The 15,169-nt window shown below is 34.4% G+C and overlaps 2 protein-coding genes across 19 annotated transcripts in view; both read left to right on the plus strand.

The window, feature by feature from the left end:
- The window catches only part of LOC113497889 (twitchin), a 128,711-nt gene that overhangs the window by 38,650 nt on the left and 74,892 nt on the right, over nt 1-15,169 (plus strand). For 6 of the 17 annotated variants that reach the window (XM_026877660.1, XM_026877675.1, XM_026877659.1 and 3 more), the window contains 12 exons: nt 355-468; nt 670-744; nt 1,171-1,287; nt 1,819-1,926; nt 2,174-2,215; nt 2,825-2,857; nt 2,984-3,046; nt 3,393-3,491; nt 4,017-4,067; nt 8,795-8,965; nt 9,052-9,255; nt 10,067-10,111. In XM_026877660.1, the coding sequence (XP_026733461.1) occupies nt 355-468; nt 670-744; nt 1,171-1,287; nt 1,819-1,926; nt 2,174-2,215; nt 2,825-2,857; nt 2,984-3,046; nt 3,393-3,491; nt 4,017-4,067; nt 8,795-8,965; nt 9,052-9,255; nt 10,067-10,111 (1,122 nt within the window). Of the gene's footprint in view, nt 1-354; nt 469-669; nt 745-1,170; nt 1,288-1,818; nt 1,927-2,173; nt 2,216-2,824; nt 2,858-2,983; nt 3,047-3,392; nt 3,492-4,016; nt 4,068-8,794; nt 8,966-9,051; nt 9,256-10,066; nt 10,112-10,704; nt 10,747-11,802; nt 11,836-14,366; nt 15,160-15,169 lie in introns of those variants that run through there. The other 11 variants (XM_026877661.1, XM_026877664.1, XM_026877672.1 and 8 more) reach the window with 9 other exon arrangements.
- LOC113497890 (zinc metalloprotease ZmpB-like) lies at nt 6,098-8,356 on the plus strand. Of its 2 annotated transcripts, XM_026877678.1 has the most exons (9): nt 6,098-6,331; nt 6,416-6,505; nt 6,637-6,702; nt 6,780-6,863; nt 7,010-7,084; nt 7,190-7,267; nt 7,407-7,496; nt 7,569-7,664; nt 7,911-8,356. In XM_026877678.1, the coding sequence occupies exons 2-9, from the start codon at nt 6,488-6,490 to the stop codon at nt 8,055-8,057; spliced, it is 654 nt and encodes a 217-aa protein (XP_026733479.1). In that variant the 5' UTR covers nt 6,098-6,331; nt 6,416-6,487; the 3' UTR covers nt 8,058-8,356. The 2 variants fall into 2 exon arrangements, with proteins under 2 accessions (XP_026733479.1, XP_026733481.1); XM_026877680.1 differs by having other exon boundaries at nt 6,098-6,505.

Below are 15,169 nucleotides of genomic sequence, written 5' to 3' on the forward strand. Positions count from 1 at the left end.
AAGGTACCTTTAGAATGCCAAATAGAAGTAGAAAAGGCACAGAGTTAGCAACTCCACGGATTTTTAATGTAAATAAGCGAGAATGCACACGACACGAATACACAAAACACTTGTGTTTCTAATAATTTCTAAGACATTTTCTTAAATGTTTATTTTGTAAATGAACTGATTTTATCACTACTGTATTTGGCAGTTATTAAGGCAGGCTTTAAGGCAGTTATTGAAAATTACAATCCTATTTACAAAATACTTGATATGAAAATTGGAAGTGATGAAATCAATGTCATTTACATCAATTCTATGTTTATCTAACTTGTTTATGTGGTGTATAATACATATGTGTTTGGGGGCTAGGGAGAGGACACTGAGGAGGCTGTCAGCCTTACCAAGCCTCGATCTAAGACAAGTACAACCGCCCCAGAAGAGGCACAACTTACACAAAAGACACCTGCTAAGAAAAAGCCAACGGTACTGTCACTCAGTATTTTTTTAACTATCTCAGTTTTTACATTAATTGGCAAATTTTCATAAAATTTAATTTAAATTAATGAAAATATAAATACTTGAATATTTAATAGTAAGATTCGAATATGCATTGCCTTTAAGATATGTTGATTATTTAATCAAAAAAGGAATGTTTTTAAAATTTTGTAATATGAACATCCATAGGAGGGTACAGAGGCAGCACAATTGAAAGTCAAAAAGCCAGCGGTGCTTAAAAAGAATAAGGAAGATGAGGATGAGGTAGAATTGATAACGCTTAAGTGCTGCAACGTAGTCACACGGATGCTGTTGTTGTAGACACTGTTGTGAAAGTAGCTAGTCATAAACTCAATGCTGAGATAGTTAGAAAAACAAACTAATGTTTTGTAGTTAGTCTAATACAATGGGTATTTTCTTTATCTATCTACGAAACACCTGATCTTCTATTGGACAATGAAGATCATGTTATTAGTACAGTAGCTTAGGAAACACAAATTTTACTCACATTAAATTAGCAATTTTTTTTTAATTCACCAAATTAAAAGATTAGGAGAATATCCACTGTAGCATGCAAGTAATTTCACAGTTTACAAAAAAGCTGAAACACTAATGCAATCGTAGATACACTTGCACCTAAAACGCTTTTGATGTAGTTCAGGCTATTAAAATCCTTGATTGATTCCCTAGGACCCACTCATTGTAAAAGGTGGTAAATTTGAAAAGCCCCAGCTCAAGAAAACTGTTAAGAAGGCAACAGAACAGCCCAAAAAGGCTGTACTTGGTGGCAAAGAGAATGACGATGGGGTAAAAACTGTTTCAAACGTTATTCTTAGTGACGTCTCTCTATTCTATCTCTTTACCTATCTCTGTCTGCAATCTATTACACTTTATGTATTGTCCAATTTCTAGCACAGTTCCTTTGTAAATGTCCATAACTAATCACATATCCACAGATTTGTTGGCACATACCTCACTACACCCTTTTTTAGATTCCGAAGATTTTTTGGGTCCTGCGTCGTTGGTCTTTTACAGGTTTGGTTGCAAGTCGCATGCTGCTTGTATTATGCTTTAAATGTATTTATTTCAGGTTATTTAAATGTTCTTTCTATGTTTGTTGCTTTAACGGTACAAATTGCAAAATAAAGAATCTGATAGCTTACTTAACTTTGCATTTGAAAGTAGCATAGAAAACGTATATTAGTCAATGATTAATTCTAATCGATTCTTATTAATGGGGAATTATACATTTTTGAAGCTAAATACCAAGGTGCTAATGGGAATCTAGCAAACTATGAATAAATACATGAAAATAATGCGTTACGTCAATATTTACAGATTGAACTCGACTTTGTCGATGATTATGAAAGGCCAGTACTTGAGAAATATGAAAAGATCACGCCAACTCCCACTGTTAGGGAGAAGAAAGAAAAGGAAGCTACTAAGGTAAGAAAAAACACAAATATATTACACAATATTAAACGTCATTAAAATCTAAAAACTGAAGTATTTAGGAATGTTTTCAACCGACCAGTTCAATATATTGAAACGATTCAATAACGTTAAACTTGAAGAAATATCTACTAGTTACTTGGTACCTGTCCAAGATATTATTATAGGAAAACATGCAAATACTATTAATTAGTATGTTAAAATGTAACAGCTTATAAAATAGAGGATTTAAATAATACAGGTGACGATGGTTGCCCAACAAGAACAACATCTCGAAGTGAAGGTATAATTGTGAAAAAGTATTATGTGTGTACCCTACCCATGATCGTACTGATGTATCACAACACACACATAACTACAGACATGTATACCATATGATGTACAAAATTATTTTGTAAAAATTATGGTATACCCCAGTCTAGATTACACAAAATTACAATGAGCAGCGAGTTAAAAAACACTATATGGTATTCCATCCGTTGTTGTTCCATTAGAAGGATTCCTCAAACGAGACACCCTTTCATAAACTTTTATCCGTCTCAACCTTCACCTGTATTTTGCCCTACCAACCTAAGAGTATAACATAAAATAGTATTCCAATCACTCCTAAGCATTTTCTGTATTACATTAGGGTTATCAACAATTTTTACAACACCATCATATTGTACCCCGATTACGATATGTTTATAACAAATCGTATGTATTATATTCCTACGTGTTTTGAAAAAGTGTTTAATGATCCATTGGCTTGTCACCCTAAACCCAATTTTTGTATATATTGTTATATCCTTTGTTTATCAATTTCCATTGTCTTCATGTGTTTTACAGTTTATATGTGAATACCTTCCTAAGTTACTTCTGTGCTAATTCTGTTGCATTTTGTTTCGTTTAGACTGAAAGCCGAAGGACATCGTTCCAGAGCGAGGTTTGTATAATATAAAACCGTTGCTGCTTCACTTTATGAAAAATCATTCGACAAAATGCTTGGTTTGATTTTTTTGTCGGAGTATACTTTTTGGTTAGATAATAATTAAGGAATTATTTTCTTTAGGTCAAAGAGGAAATGAAATCTGAGAGCAGAAGGAGTTCTATCATGGAAAACAAGGCTGTCAAGGTGAGTTTGCATGAAAATTATTTCAGTTCAAGATAAGTTCGGAAAAGAAGAATATCCAATAATAATTCAGGCCTTACAATAGGACTAGCAATGACTTTTGTATCTCACAAGTCAATTTTTGGTAGATCTCGGAAATCACTTGAGTATAAAACGTGGCTTAACCATTGTAGGTATTTATTTACACCTGCATCGTATCGATTTTAGGATTTATTTGAATTGAGATTTAATAGTTTCTTTTTCACATTTTTAAATCATATTCTATCGTGGTTTTATTATGAACGATTAAACTTTAAACAAATATTGTGAATTGTCTATTTAAGACATCGTTTTCATTTCTACCCAATAGCTTACGAAGGAAACTGCTGAAAGCAGAAAGTCGTCAATGACCTCTGCCACTGTTGCCGAACAACAAGAAGTCACTGCTTTGAAAAAGACTGCCCAAAAGGTAAGACTAGCTATAAATTAGATAATCTGTATAGATTCTAACAAGACCTGGAAATATTATTAAAATGAAATATCAAGAAGTATTGCTTTAATTAACGATGTTGATGACATTACAAAAGCTGTTCCAAATAGTACTGGTCTTGTTAGGACTATTAAATTTCTAGCAGTTAAGGCAAACCCTCGCAAATTTGCAATCCCTGAAGTATATTTTTTACATTTAGTCGTTTTAAGCCCCGAGTGACTTAGTTTTGAGGCTCCAATGCTTTTAGAAGTACAAAAGCGTTTAGAAACCTTCAGCTTTAGTAGTTAGATGTACAGAATCGAGCTGATTTTAATTTCGTAGATGCTCGTTTGTCCTAAGTAGTAGGCAAAAGACTACGAGAAAAATAATTCAACAAATATGCGTTGAATTACATAAAGCATATTCATATTAGCAGCCATACTTGGTTTGAAAGCAATCATACCCTGTTGATAGTAAACGCGCCCCAATTCACGCTTATTGAAATCCCTATTAACTTTATTTTAGACAACAGTTAAGGCAGCAGAAGAAGCTAAAATGGAACAAGTTAAGCTCAAGGTAAGTTTCACGTCATATACCATGCATGTCCATAGAAAACAAATATATCGATATTTCAAAAACTATGGAGAAAATCAATGTTTAAATGTCTTTTCTTTTGTATATACAATTCTATTTTAAATGTTCTGATAGCCAACAGACGGTTATTAGAACACTGTGTGCTAGTAATTAACTATGTGGAAGATAACATTTATGTTGTAATTTCGTTACGAAGGGACGTCGACTTTAGACGTACTTAGATATTGAACGTTTTGTTTTTGTAAATAGGATGAGAAAGGAAAAGTAGAAGATACGGTAACGACAGATAAGCCTTCAGATAAAACATATCCATGGCGACCTACGAAAACAGATACACAGGTATATACACACACACTCACACACACATACACAATACATTTTATTGAAACGGTACTTAATTATTTGCGTGTACATTAGGAACCTACTGAAAAAGTGGAACCGAATCGTAAAGCAAGCTTAGATCGACCCGTCGATTCTACAACACCGAAACGCCGGGAAAGTAAAACCAAGGTATTTTCAATCAGTCTCTTAGGATTAGGTGGTTTTTATAAAGGTCAATATTAATGATGAGGTTGTTGTTTAGGATACAGAAGACGTTGAGGAAATTGAGGAGAAAACGGAGGTTAAACGTAAAGCTTCGGTCGATAAACCGAAAGAACCTCAAGTTAGACGTCGTCCGAGCAAAACAGACGAGGTAGAATCAGTTTTAAATCATTTTATATTTATACATTTATGAGGTTTTTATTAATTTATTAGGATAAAGTGATCACTTAAATTAATTTAATTTTAATTATTAGGAAAAGAAAACTAAGAAAACTGATACTGTTGAAAAAACAGAAACTCAGAGGAAACCTTCACTTGATAAGCCATCTGAGCCTGAGTATCCTTGGCGAAAGCCAAGTAATACTGATGAGGTAGTTAATTTTGCTCTAAAAATATTTTTCATTAATTGTCAAAACAATTTTCTTTTTCATTCAACATATTTGTAACAGGACAAAGAAAATATTGAAACCGAATCATCTGAAACTAAAACTACAAGGAAAGTTTCAATCGATCGTCCTACTGAACCTACATTCCCGTGGCGTCGTCCCAGTGAAGTAGATGAGGTATATCATTGTATTTAAAACAATTATACTTAAATCGATAGACAATTCAAATGAATAGAGAACAGATAAAGTGAAATCAGTTTCTAATCATGATAAAATACACTTTAAACAGGTCGGTTTCGCAATGGATGTTGATGATGATATTCCATTCACTCCTAGAAGAAGGGTATCCGTTGATAGACCATCACAACCAACCTATCCTTGGCGCAAACCTAGTATTACTGAAGAGGTAAATAACCTTCTCAATCTTAATAATATAGTGTTTTTATTAGGGAATATTTTTATGACGGTAAATGATTGTTTTAAACAGGATAATGTTGAACCCGAAAAAGTTGAGGAAAAGAGAAACTCTCTTGTTGAACCTAAAGAAACACCGGTTCTGCGACCAAAGGAAAACAATATTGTCGAGGTATATATTTATACTATTGCTGAAATTTTAATATTTTTGTAAAAAGTTCTATTATTCATGTAGTATACTTGTAACAGGACAAAAAAGCTAAAAAAGAGCCAGAAAAACCAAAAGATAAATTGCCAAATGACAAACCAAAGGAAACTGAATATCCTTGGCGTAGACCGAGCAAAACTGAGGTATATCATCAAATATATTATTTTATTGATATAGATTTGTAGATCATTTTTAAATATCCTTTTGATATATTTTAATAGGAACCCGAGACTAAAGTACGTCAACCGGAATCCGCTAAGGAAACTCCAAAAGCAAAGGTATTAATTAATACCTAATTCTGATATAATTTTTAATTTAAATTATGACACACTTGTAACAAAACCATTTACGTTATTAGGGTACTGACGATACACAGAAACCACAGCCAGAACTTAAAACACCAAAACAATCTTCATTCTTCGAGAGAAGAATGTCAAGAGAAAAAGAGGTATACACTACAATATTACACTATCTCAATACAAACTCTTTAAAAAATTGAACTTTAAAAAGAGACGATTATTCTTGTAGTTGATGCATTAATCCTTAGAGTAAAACAGAAAATATTGTTAATCGCAGAATTATTCTCATTGGTATTTTCTTTGACATTTTTGAGTATAATATTTCGTATATTTCACTAGGAACCCAAGATTAAATTACCTGAACCAGAATCAACTACGGAATCTCCTTGGGCAAAGGTAGAAATAATCATTCTCAAATTAGTCATTGTTAAACTTGTTAAATAAATTACACACCTAACCAAAAACACTTTACATTGTTAGGAATCTGATGAAACTCAGAAACCACAACCAGAACTTAAAACACCAAAACAGTCTTCATTCTTCGAGAGAAGGATGTCAAGAGAAAGAGAGGTATACACCACAATATCACCTATTACACAACATATTTATAAAGCTAAGATCACAACTGTAGCTAAGCTTAAATTTCTTAATGAAACAATTTGGCTAACGGTTTTGAGTATACTTTTCTTACATTTCAATAGGGACTCGAAAGTAAGACCGCTGACCCGGAATCTACTCCGGACGATCCATGGGCCGCATGGACTAAGGTAGAATATTTACCTAGTAAAATAATTTATTAATTAAATTAATGGGACACTAGTAACAACAAAATTTACGTTATTAGGGTACTGACGACAGACCACAATCAGAACCAACAACTCCAAAACAATCTTCGTTTTTCATGAGAACAATGTCGAGGGAAAGAGAGGTAGGATACACAAAAATGAATCTTATTACACGATACATAAAACTCTATACACAACTACACAAGCACACTATTTTACAATGCACTTGATTACCTCGAAACGCCTTTCTTTAAGTTATGCCTTTCTAAAATTGAGCTACCTGTCTTAGGAACCAGAGAGTCCAATAAAAGAACAATCTGGACCTTTTGTGGAACCCTTGAAGAACGAAATACAAAATGCAAAGGTAGTAAAATTTCGTATTTTGGTAATGCATAATCAATATTTTATTTGAAAAATATTGAGAACAGAAATTAGATTCTCAAATAATGTTGATTCTCGATTTTGTTAGGACTCAAAGGCTGAACCTAAAGTTGAAAGTAAACCTGATCCAAAACCAAATCTATATCCATGGCGAAAACAAAGAGAGGTAAACACAAACATACATACACTCACACCTAATTACACACCCTACAATAAATACTGCACAGAACTCACACACCTTAAACAAAAAACAAATTGGCACCACTTTTGTAGAATGTATGTAAACAGATTCAAAATATTATCAGGTACCCAGTTTCTTGACTCCTGAACCGGAAACAAAAGAGGAAACGCCGGTGGTACCATTCTCATGGCAGGTCATTCCTGAAATTCCACAGGTAGATATTATAAATGACGTTTAGACCAGTTCGTACAAAGAATAGGCAGTAACAAATTATTTTGATAATCAGGCCGAACAAACACCAGAGTTAGAAGACAAATATAAACCAACATTACTTGAGACACCAGATACTACTGCTCCTTGGCGCAGGGCAAAGTCCCCGCAGGTACACACAAAAATCATCAACACAGTCATCGCTTATACACACACGCACACACTCCCATTGAGCACAAGGATTTCGCATCGGATTGGCCATTTTTGATACAAAAGTTAATGATGTATTTCTTTAACATTTAAACTTTTCCCAAAAGGAGATAAGAGGAAAATTATAATTGTTACGAAATACATCATCAAACTGCTTGCAAAATTAGAACACTTCGTATGGTCGCCAATAATACGATTTACTCTGTAGGCTGAAACGACTGAAGGCAAAGATGAAAATAAACCAGCCACATTAGGATTACCACAGCCCGCTTATAGCAGCAGACCTCAAACGCCTGAAGAGGTATACATTGGCACCCACAGTGTAACTGCATTGGATAATTTTTCTACGCACTAAGATGTAGTTCACAGGAGTTTGGTAGTACTAGCACTTTGCACAAGCACCCGTAATTCGCACAAATCTAAAATAATGGTATCTGACTAGATAATAAGGTAGTAGAGTATTGTAGTTGCACTGTATCTTAGTTAATTTGTAGACAATAAAGAAGCACTTTTCTATGATAATAATTTTATTTTATCCTAAGTTTTGTATATAGTTATGTAAATATTAGTGCACAAAAAAGTAGTACATTAACGTGTGAAAAGCAATGTTTGCCAAAACTAACAGAAACCTATTCTATATTTAGATCTACGAATGTTTTTAATTTATTAAATCTCACTTTTCCTGCTTTTGCTTACGCTTCGTAACATTATCTTCGTAAATAATTTACATTACAATATGTGTAATTTTAGAAATTTCAGTGTCACGGTAAGTATGGATGTAAGTATAAACCTTTAAAATATTAGTGGACATTCCAATTTTATTTTATTTATATGAAATCAAAAGTATCCAGAATAAAGAGATTAAAAAAGTTCCTGCAAAAATGACATTACGAACCGTTTCTATCAGTTTTTATTAAAATTCTTTTATTTCATTAGTTTATTTAAAGTCCCTTAAATATTGTATATTGTTTTCTACCCAATTTTGATACAATAATAATAATATAGCCTATACTCTAAACAACTTGCTATTCCTCACCGATCGGTGAGGCCTTATAGGTAAGACCAAATGTTAATTTTATAACGTCATTACAGAAAGTGGCAGTTAAAGAAGAGAAAGTTGAGGAAGAAGCCAAAAAGGCTAAGGTTACCTCAGTCAAGAAGAAGGCTGAGGATCTGCCAGAAATCGCAGATTACGAAAGACCTGAACTTGAGAAATATGAAAAGATGGACTTTACACCATCAACCAAGGCCAAACCAGAAAAGGTACCCATAACTAAACAATTCAATAACTAATTATAACTGTAGCTTGTGACATGATTGTTTGCGATACTTATCCTTTTTATAAATAGCCGGTGCCAAAGGTGCCCGAAATCAAGGCGCCTGAAGAAAAGCCAGCAGCACCCAAGATTGAGGTCATCCGGGAAAAATCCCCGAAACCAGAAATGCCAAGGAAACCATCACTCGTACCTGGTGCACCAGTCGGAAGACGTGGTTCCCTCATTCCTCCTCCAGAGGAAATGGGAAGACGTCCTTCCCTCATCATCAGCGACGAGGTATGTAGCTCCACAGATTCTCTTAGCTCTAAGAACAATCACATATTTTGTAATGTTTTTTGTACTTGGATACCAAATGTCTTCATTTTCAGTGAAGGTATGATTAGTTTTGTAGATTTATATGTACAATTGTGCCGTCTTAGTCCTAGACACGTTACAATATTCCTAAACAAGCGCTAGCATCAGAATCACTCTTTGAAAACGCAAGCTTGACAGCTGGAGCACTCGGCGTTTGAGCCACGGATGTAGCGACTGCACTTTAATGGCCTTCTGGTTTAAAGAAAAGTAATAAAGGAGAATTTTTAAAACAGTATGCGGTCACAAGAACTTTATCAACTTACAACTTAAAACCAGATTGCCAGAGTTTAAGCGTCTTATGAATTGTTTCACATTTTTGCTGCATTTGTTACAACATCAGCAACTGAAGCATGAGTATTTCTAACTAATCGAGTGATATTAGCGACAATCAACGAGTGATTTACACGGATGTTGGCGTTTACCACAAAGTAATTTTAGTCCCTTAGTAGTATAGACCCTATTCTCTCAAGCCGAACCCATAACACGAATGCATAGACCCTGAAAAGACATTTCATATCGTCTGTAGACCGATGATGCTTATGATTGTTACCACGAACGCTTTAGCAGAGGAATTTAGAGATTGAGTTGGTTTACAGTGGAGTTGAGCTTAGACCCTTAATTCCTTGCTTTTAAATCAAACATAGTTTAGCAATGTCACAGCAGATACTTTGAGATCACTGATATTCAATCGTCTATGTAGAGATATTAAGACCGTGCAAAACGTAATCCACAGGAGAATAGAAAACTAAGACCCGGTGAGGTGATCGAAGAGAAGAAGGTAAAAAATAAACCGCTAAGAATTCTAAATGAATGTTATTATTGCCGTGACAAATTCTTAACTATATCTGTATTACGGAATTATATTAATGCATTTGCATCCGACGCGGTTTAAAACACTGTTTTACACGTAATACTGGATAATCACATGAACCTCGAATCACTTTGTTCTGTATCGCGACAATTGGTAAATGTAATTATCCAGGTTATATCTGTCTAAGAAACGTTTTTTCGTCGAGAGCACAGAGCTAAATTGCACAACTTTGTGAAGTACGCACACACAGATAAACTGCACAGCTTGTTAGCACGATACGCACACGAAATAATGAACAGAGATTTGTCGTGTCCAGACGTAATCTTTTACAGGAATGGTGTGCCTAAGGAGGCTTGTCTTACATCACGTAATGAAACGGACACTAACACGAACGATTAACACGAAGGTGACGCAATCTGTAACGTAATAACTTGCACATGCTCGCTAGGACTGCACCAATAATGACTAAAGTTAGGGTAGGGCGGTAGCGCAGGTTCGGCAGCGGAGATTTAGGTAGGGTAACTGTTACACATCGGATTATCAATGTTTTTTAACAACAGGTCACGAAATTACGTCCCGGCGAAGTTTTAGACGAGAAAAAGGTGAGACCGATTGGATCTGGTCAGTTTTAGGTGGACGCTGCTCGCTTTTGCCAAGCATTTTTTGTCTTTAATATTATTTTTTTCTTCTATTGTTGCACATATGACTACACGGACGACTTTACTCTTAGATTAATCCTGTATAGCCTTAAGTTTTACTTTTTACAGGGATAATTGTAATAATTAGTTTTTACCACACAAATATTTAGTTAAATAGTTCACATTATTACTCCCCATCGCTTGGTAAGAAAATTGTACAAGCGATTCATTGGTTTTTGATAAACAAAAGATAAATCAAAACCTGTCTTTACATTTACCTTCATAACTTCCTTTCAATCTCAATGAAGCTGCGTCTATACAAGCTCCTATACAGCTACTGTAGTCCCTCCTTTAGCCGCATTCTCTACAAGTCCGAACTCTTTACATTATCTTTTCTTTTTTAGATGTTCTTATAGAATTAGATCTAGTTACCGCTTTGCCGACCAGCGGGTTTACAATGTGACAGAGCATCGCTGGGTTTGACCTTGTGTGTTTATGAGGGAAACGAGCAAAATTCAAATTGGGTTACAAAAAATCTTACAAATTCTTTATTAAACAAATAACCAGTAGATTGGTTGGTTTTCCTCATCAACGACGCTTTTTAGTTTACTTTTAGAATGGCTTTTCAGTTTCCAGTTTATTAACTTTTAAGTTTTTCACTAACCCTCTCTAAGCACATACATCTTACTATCATCCTTACAAGCTACCAATGAATGTCATTACTTTCTCACTCGCAAACATAACCGTCAATGTACCGTACATTGTTAAACGTCGCTTAAATATTACTATACTCTAGTGGAAAAAACTAATTATATTCAGCAATAATTATAATGTTTATTAATTGCACAAACAATTGACACTACACACTAAAACTGTGACATCTGACACAACGACATCTCACACTTAAACAACGACACACGATATTAACTATAAGCACACTATTTATTGTACATATATACTTTATATGCACAATTTAACAGAGAATGTTTTACTAAAACTTGAACTTTTTTTCCAAAAAAGAAACGCGCCAGGCCTGGTGAACTCTCCGAAGAGGTATATAATGTGTGGAAAACTATATGTTTAGATTATTTACATGTCATAGAAAAAAAAATTAGAAACGTGGCTAACATAGACATTTTGGAGGTGTTAATATTTTTGAAAGTGAATAATTATCCGTGAACAAAACTATGCTAACAAAAACCCAGCATAGAAAAAATATAAGTTCAAATCTCGAACTAGGCAGTGGTAATCTATATGTTTTGTAAATAAAATAGAAGCAGAGCTACTAATACCTTGTCATCCTAACACTTGATTAAACGTTAAGTAAAAATAATAAAAGAAATATAAAATACTTGCATGTATCCTATTTAAATCCAAGAATAAATGAAAACAGACAATCGATGAAATCAATGTACGGCAAGAAGAAACCAAATTAAGAGTCAAAATAAAAGCCATCGCATTTAATTTCATCGATAAAACTGTAAAATTAACTTCCAATAATATTATAGTAACAAATGCTATACCAACACAGCACGCTAGGAGTAACAAAATAAGTTAACAACAATTCTATTTAACGTAATAATAAATGCCAAGATTTAAGCTTGAAGCAATATTAATTATTGCGTTATTTTGAATGGAATGCCTGGTTTTCAATTTATAGCTTAAGCACCTGATTATTATATGTTTAATGTCTTACGAGGTAGCGTTTACGATAACTGAGTCTATAAAGATACCAGTTAATGTATCAATAAATATCGTCGTAAATGCTCCTCCCAATACCAAGATGCCACAAAATATTAAAATGTTTGAAATAATTTAATACGTCTCAAAATACAATATCTAATTATAAAAATAAATAACTTTATTAACATGCGTGCAAATCTAAACAAAGATTCTATAATTACATATGAATTTCGATTAGAGCCAACATTTCGGTATCCATGACGCAAATATGGCGATAATAATGTCAACGTTATGACTCATAGCGGAAATGTATAATTGTTAAACAATATATGAGAGGTAGACGATAAGCCTTCAATAAATATAAAACCGGGAAATATTTTCTTATAATATTCATAATTCAAAATATTCCTTCCGCAAACAAGCAAATATATCAAAAGCTTTCGAGGCTACGAGTCAATATTCAGAACATTCGATTGAAGCTAATGAAGATTAGAAATCAGGTGATACAAAAACAAAATTAAATGAAGTCGACCTAACGAAAATCGAAGTAATAAATAAAGATAACGCACCTGTTAGCGGTATCTTAAAAGCTGATGACGCTGCTTCGTCTAATGAACTGAAGTGGATACAATACGCGTGCGCCAGGAGAACGCTTGCCGACTTTATGATTGATCGTTATTAGTATAAATATGACTGCAGTAATCAGGCCAAGAGCGAACCCACTGCTCTTGAAATGTTCTCACCCCTAACTACTTAAAGTTGCCAGCACGCAAGAGTAATGTCCATCGCGTATTGTTAAAATCATATACGTCTCAATATATTGATCAGTTGGACTATTTTCGACACCCAAAATAGAATTAGAAGATTTATTGTAATAGTTTAACCATAAATTATGAATGATCGATTTGCTTTGACAATCTAAGTGCAAACGAATTAAAATTATCATTGACTGCTCGATGCTGATCGGAGTGGTGGACTAGACGAGCAAAGGGTGGTTAGAGATCATACAAAGTCCAAGGCTATATACGAAACCATAGCAAAAGAAAAGGACATGACATTAAACACTTTCTGTTAGTTATGAACACAAGTAATCTAGGTGATATTTCTGAATCTCATTAAAATTCTTGGGAAAGCTTCGGGACACAAGAAATATGGAAAAACGTAGTTTACTATTTGAGAAAGAGATTAAGGAAGTGCAGGATGTTTACAAAAAATGCCAGCTGAATAACAAGACGCAAACCTTAAATAAGATTGATATAAATAAAGACAAGGACACTCCGCAAATAGAAATTAAAGGGATTTTTGATTGACATAATGGTCGAATAGGAAGGTAGAAATACCCAATAATGCGCGTGGGCAGCCACGAGCGGCGACGAAGTGGGCAGAGACAGAACTGCTCCATCAAACAATGTTGGCAAGGGTGACGATGCGATATATTTGGCAGTTAGTTCCTTAAATTAATCTTGACATAGACAACAATAAACCATGTCCTTCCTTTAGAGAAAATCGAAACTATAAAAATTCCTGAAAAGTCTTAACGCTACTACGTACCTCTAATTCCAGTTAAATTCTAACTCGATCTCTTCACGCCAATGTTCATTCAGTAGTTAAACCCGCCAAAAATAAACTTGTTAGCGACCACGAAATAACAAAACCAAAAAGTTACATTCAAATGCGCGAGCACAAAATTTGTCGGCTCGAGAGCAATGCAGGCGCTCTCGACACTAACACAAGTGCCAACGATGGCAATCATGTGAAAAGAATGCATTAATACCAGGGTGCCAATCAATCTTTCGATCTGCTTGCGCAACCCCTCAATCTAGTATTATTTATTAATCTAGACAAACACGCGCACACACTTTATCTCTTCGAGACAACCGCTGTTTGGCTACAATGTCGTACTGATTGTTTTAATATCGCGCATCATCGCTAAACGGTCGCTAAAAGTATCATCATCTGCAGTAGGTCAACGTGAACACATTGACCTTAATAGCAGGTGTCCATCTTATTGAAAACGTATTCATCATTATTGTGAAGCGAGAGCTTCCTAGGTTCAAAGCCAAGCCCGAGGCATCTACGTCGGTAGCAACTTCACGCATATATTTGCAATGTTCAAGAACATGCTGCACGGATGGCTCACCTTAATCTGATAATTAATTGTATTGGTGAGCTGATTTGTGCTCTGCGCAAATAGACGCCCACTCCCCCGCGCCCCACCAGCGCCAGGCGACAATGTCGGCACGACCCCATCTTCAGTCTTTTGACACACGCGCCCATTTTTACATACAACGACTAACGAACTGCCCCAAATCGAAAATTCACTTAACGACTCCAAAATAATACAACAAAATAATAAAAAATCAAGGTGTAACACTTAACAAGTAATAATAATTTAATAGCATTTAATTCTAAGCTTTTTTACGTAAATATGAATGAACTGTATGAAGAGAGAAAACTTCTGAACGTGTTTTTATTTTTAATTAAAATAGTTATAAGCGTAAATGAAAATTATGTGTAAACTTAAAATGAGACTGTGATATTGTGTAATGAACTTAAGGAACTTTAATTTTATATAGTTTTACGAGAGATTCGATAGTTTTGTGGCATCTGAGTGATTATTTGTGATTAACAATGGCAGCGGTTGCTAAAAGCCCTGCTGCTACTTTACCTAAACCAAAACCTACGGGTGATCCGGTAAGTATTC

This window comes from Trichoplusia ni, chromosome 10 (assembly GCF_003590095.1).
Source record: "Trichoplusia ni isolate ovarian cell line Hi5 chromosome 10, tn1, whole genome shotgun sequence".
Classification (NCBI taxonomy): Eukaryota; Metazoa; Arthropoda; class Insecta; order Lepidoptera; family Noctuidae; genus Trichoplusia; species Trichoplusia ni.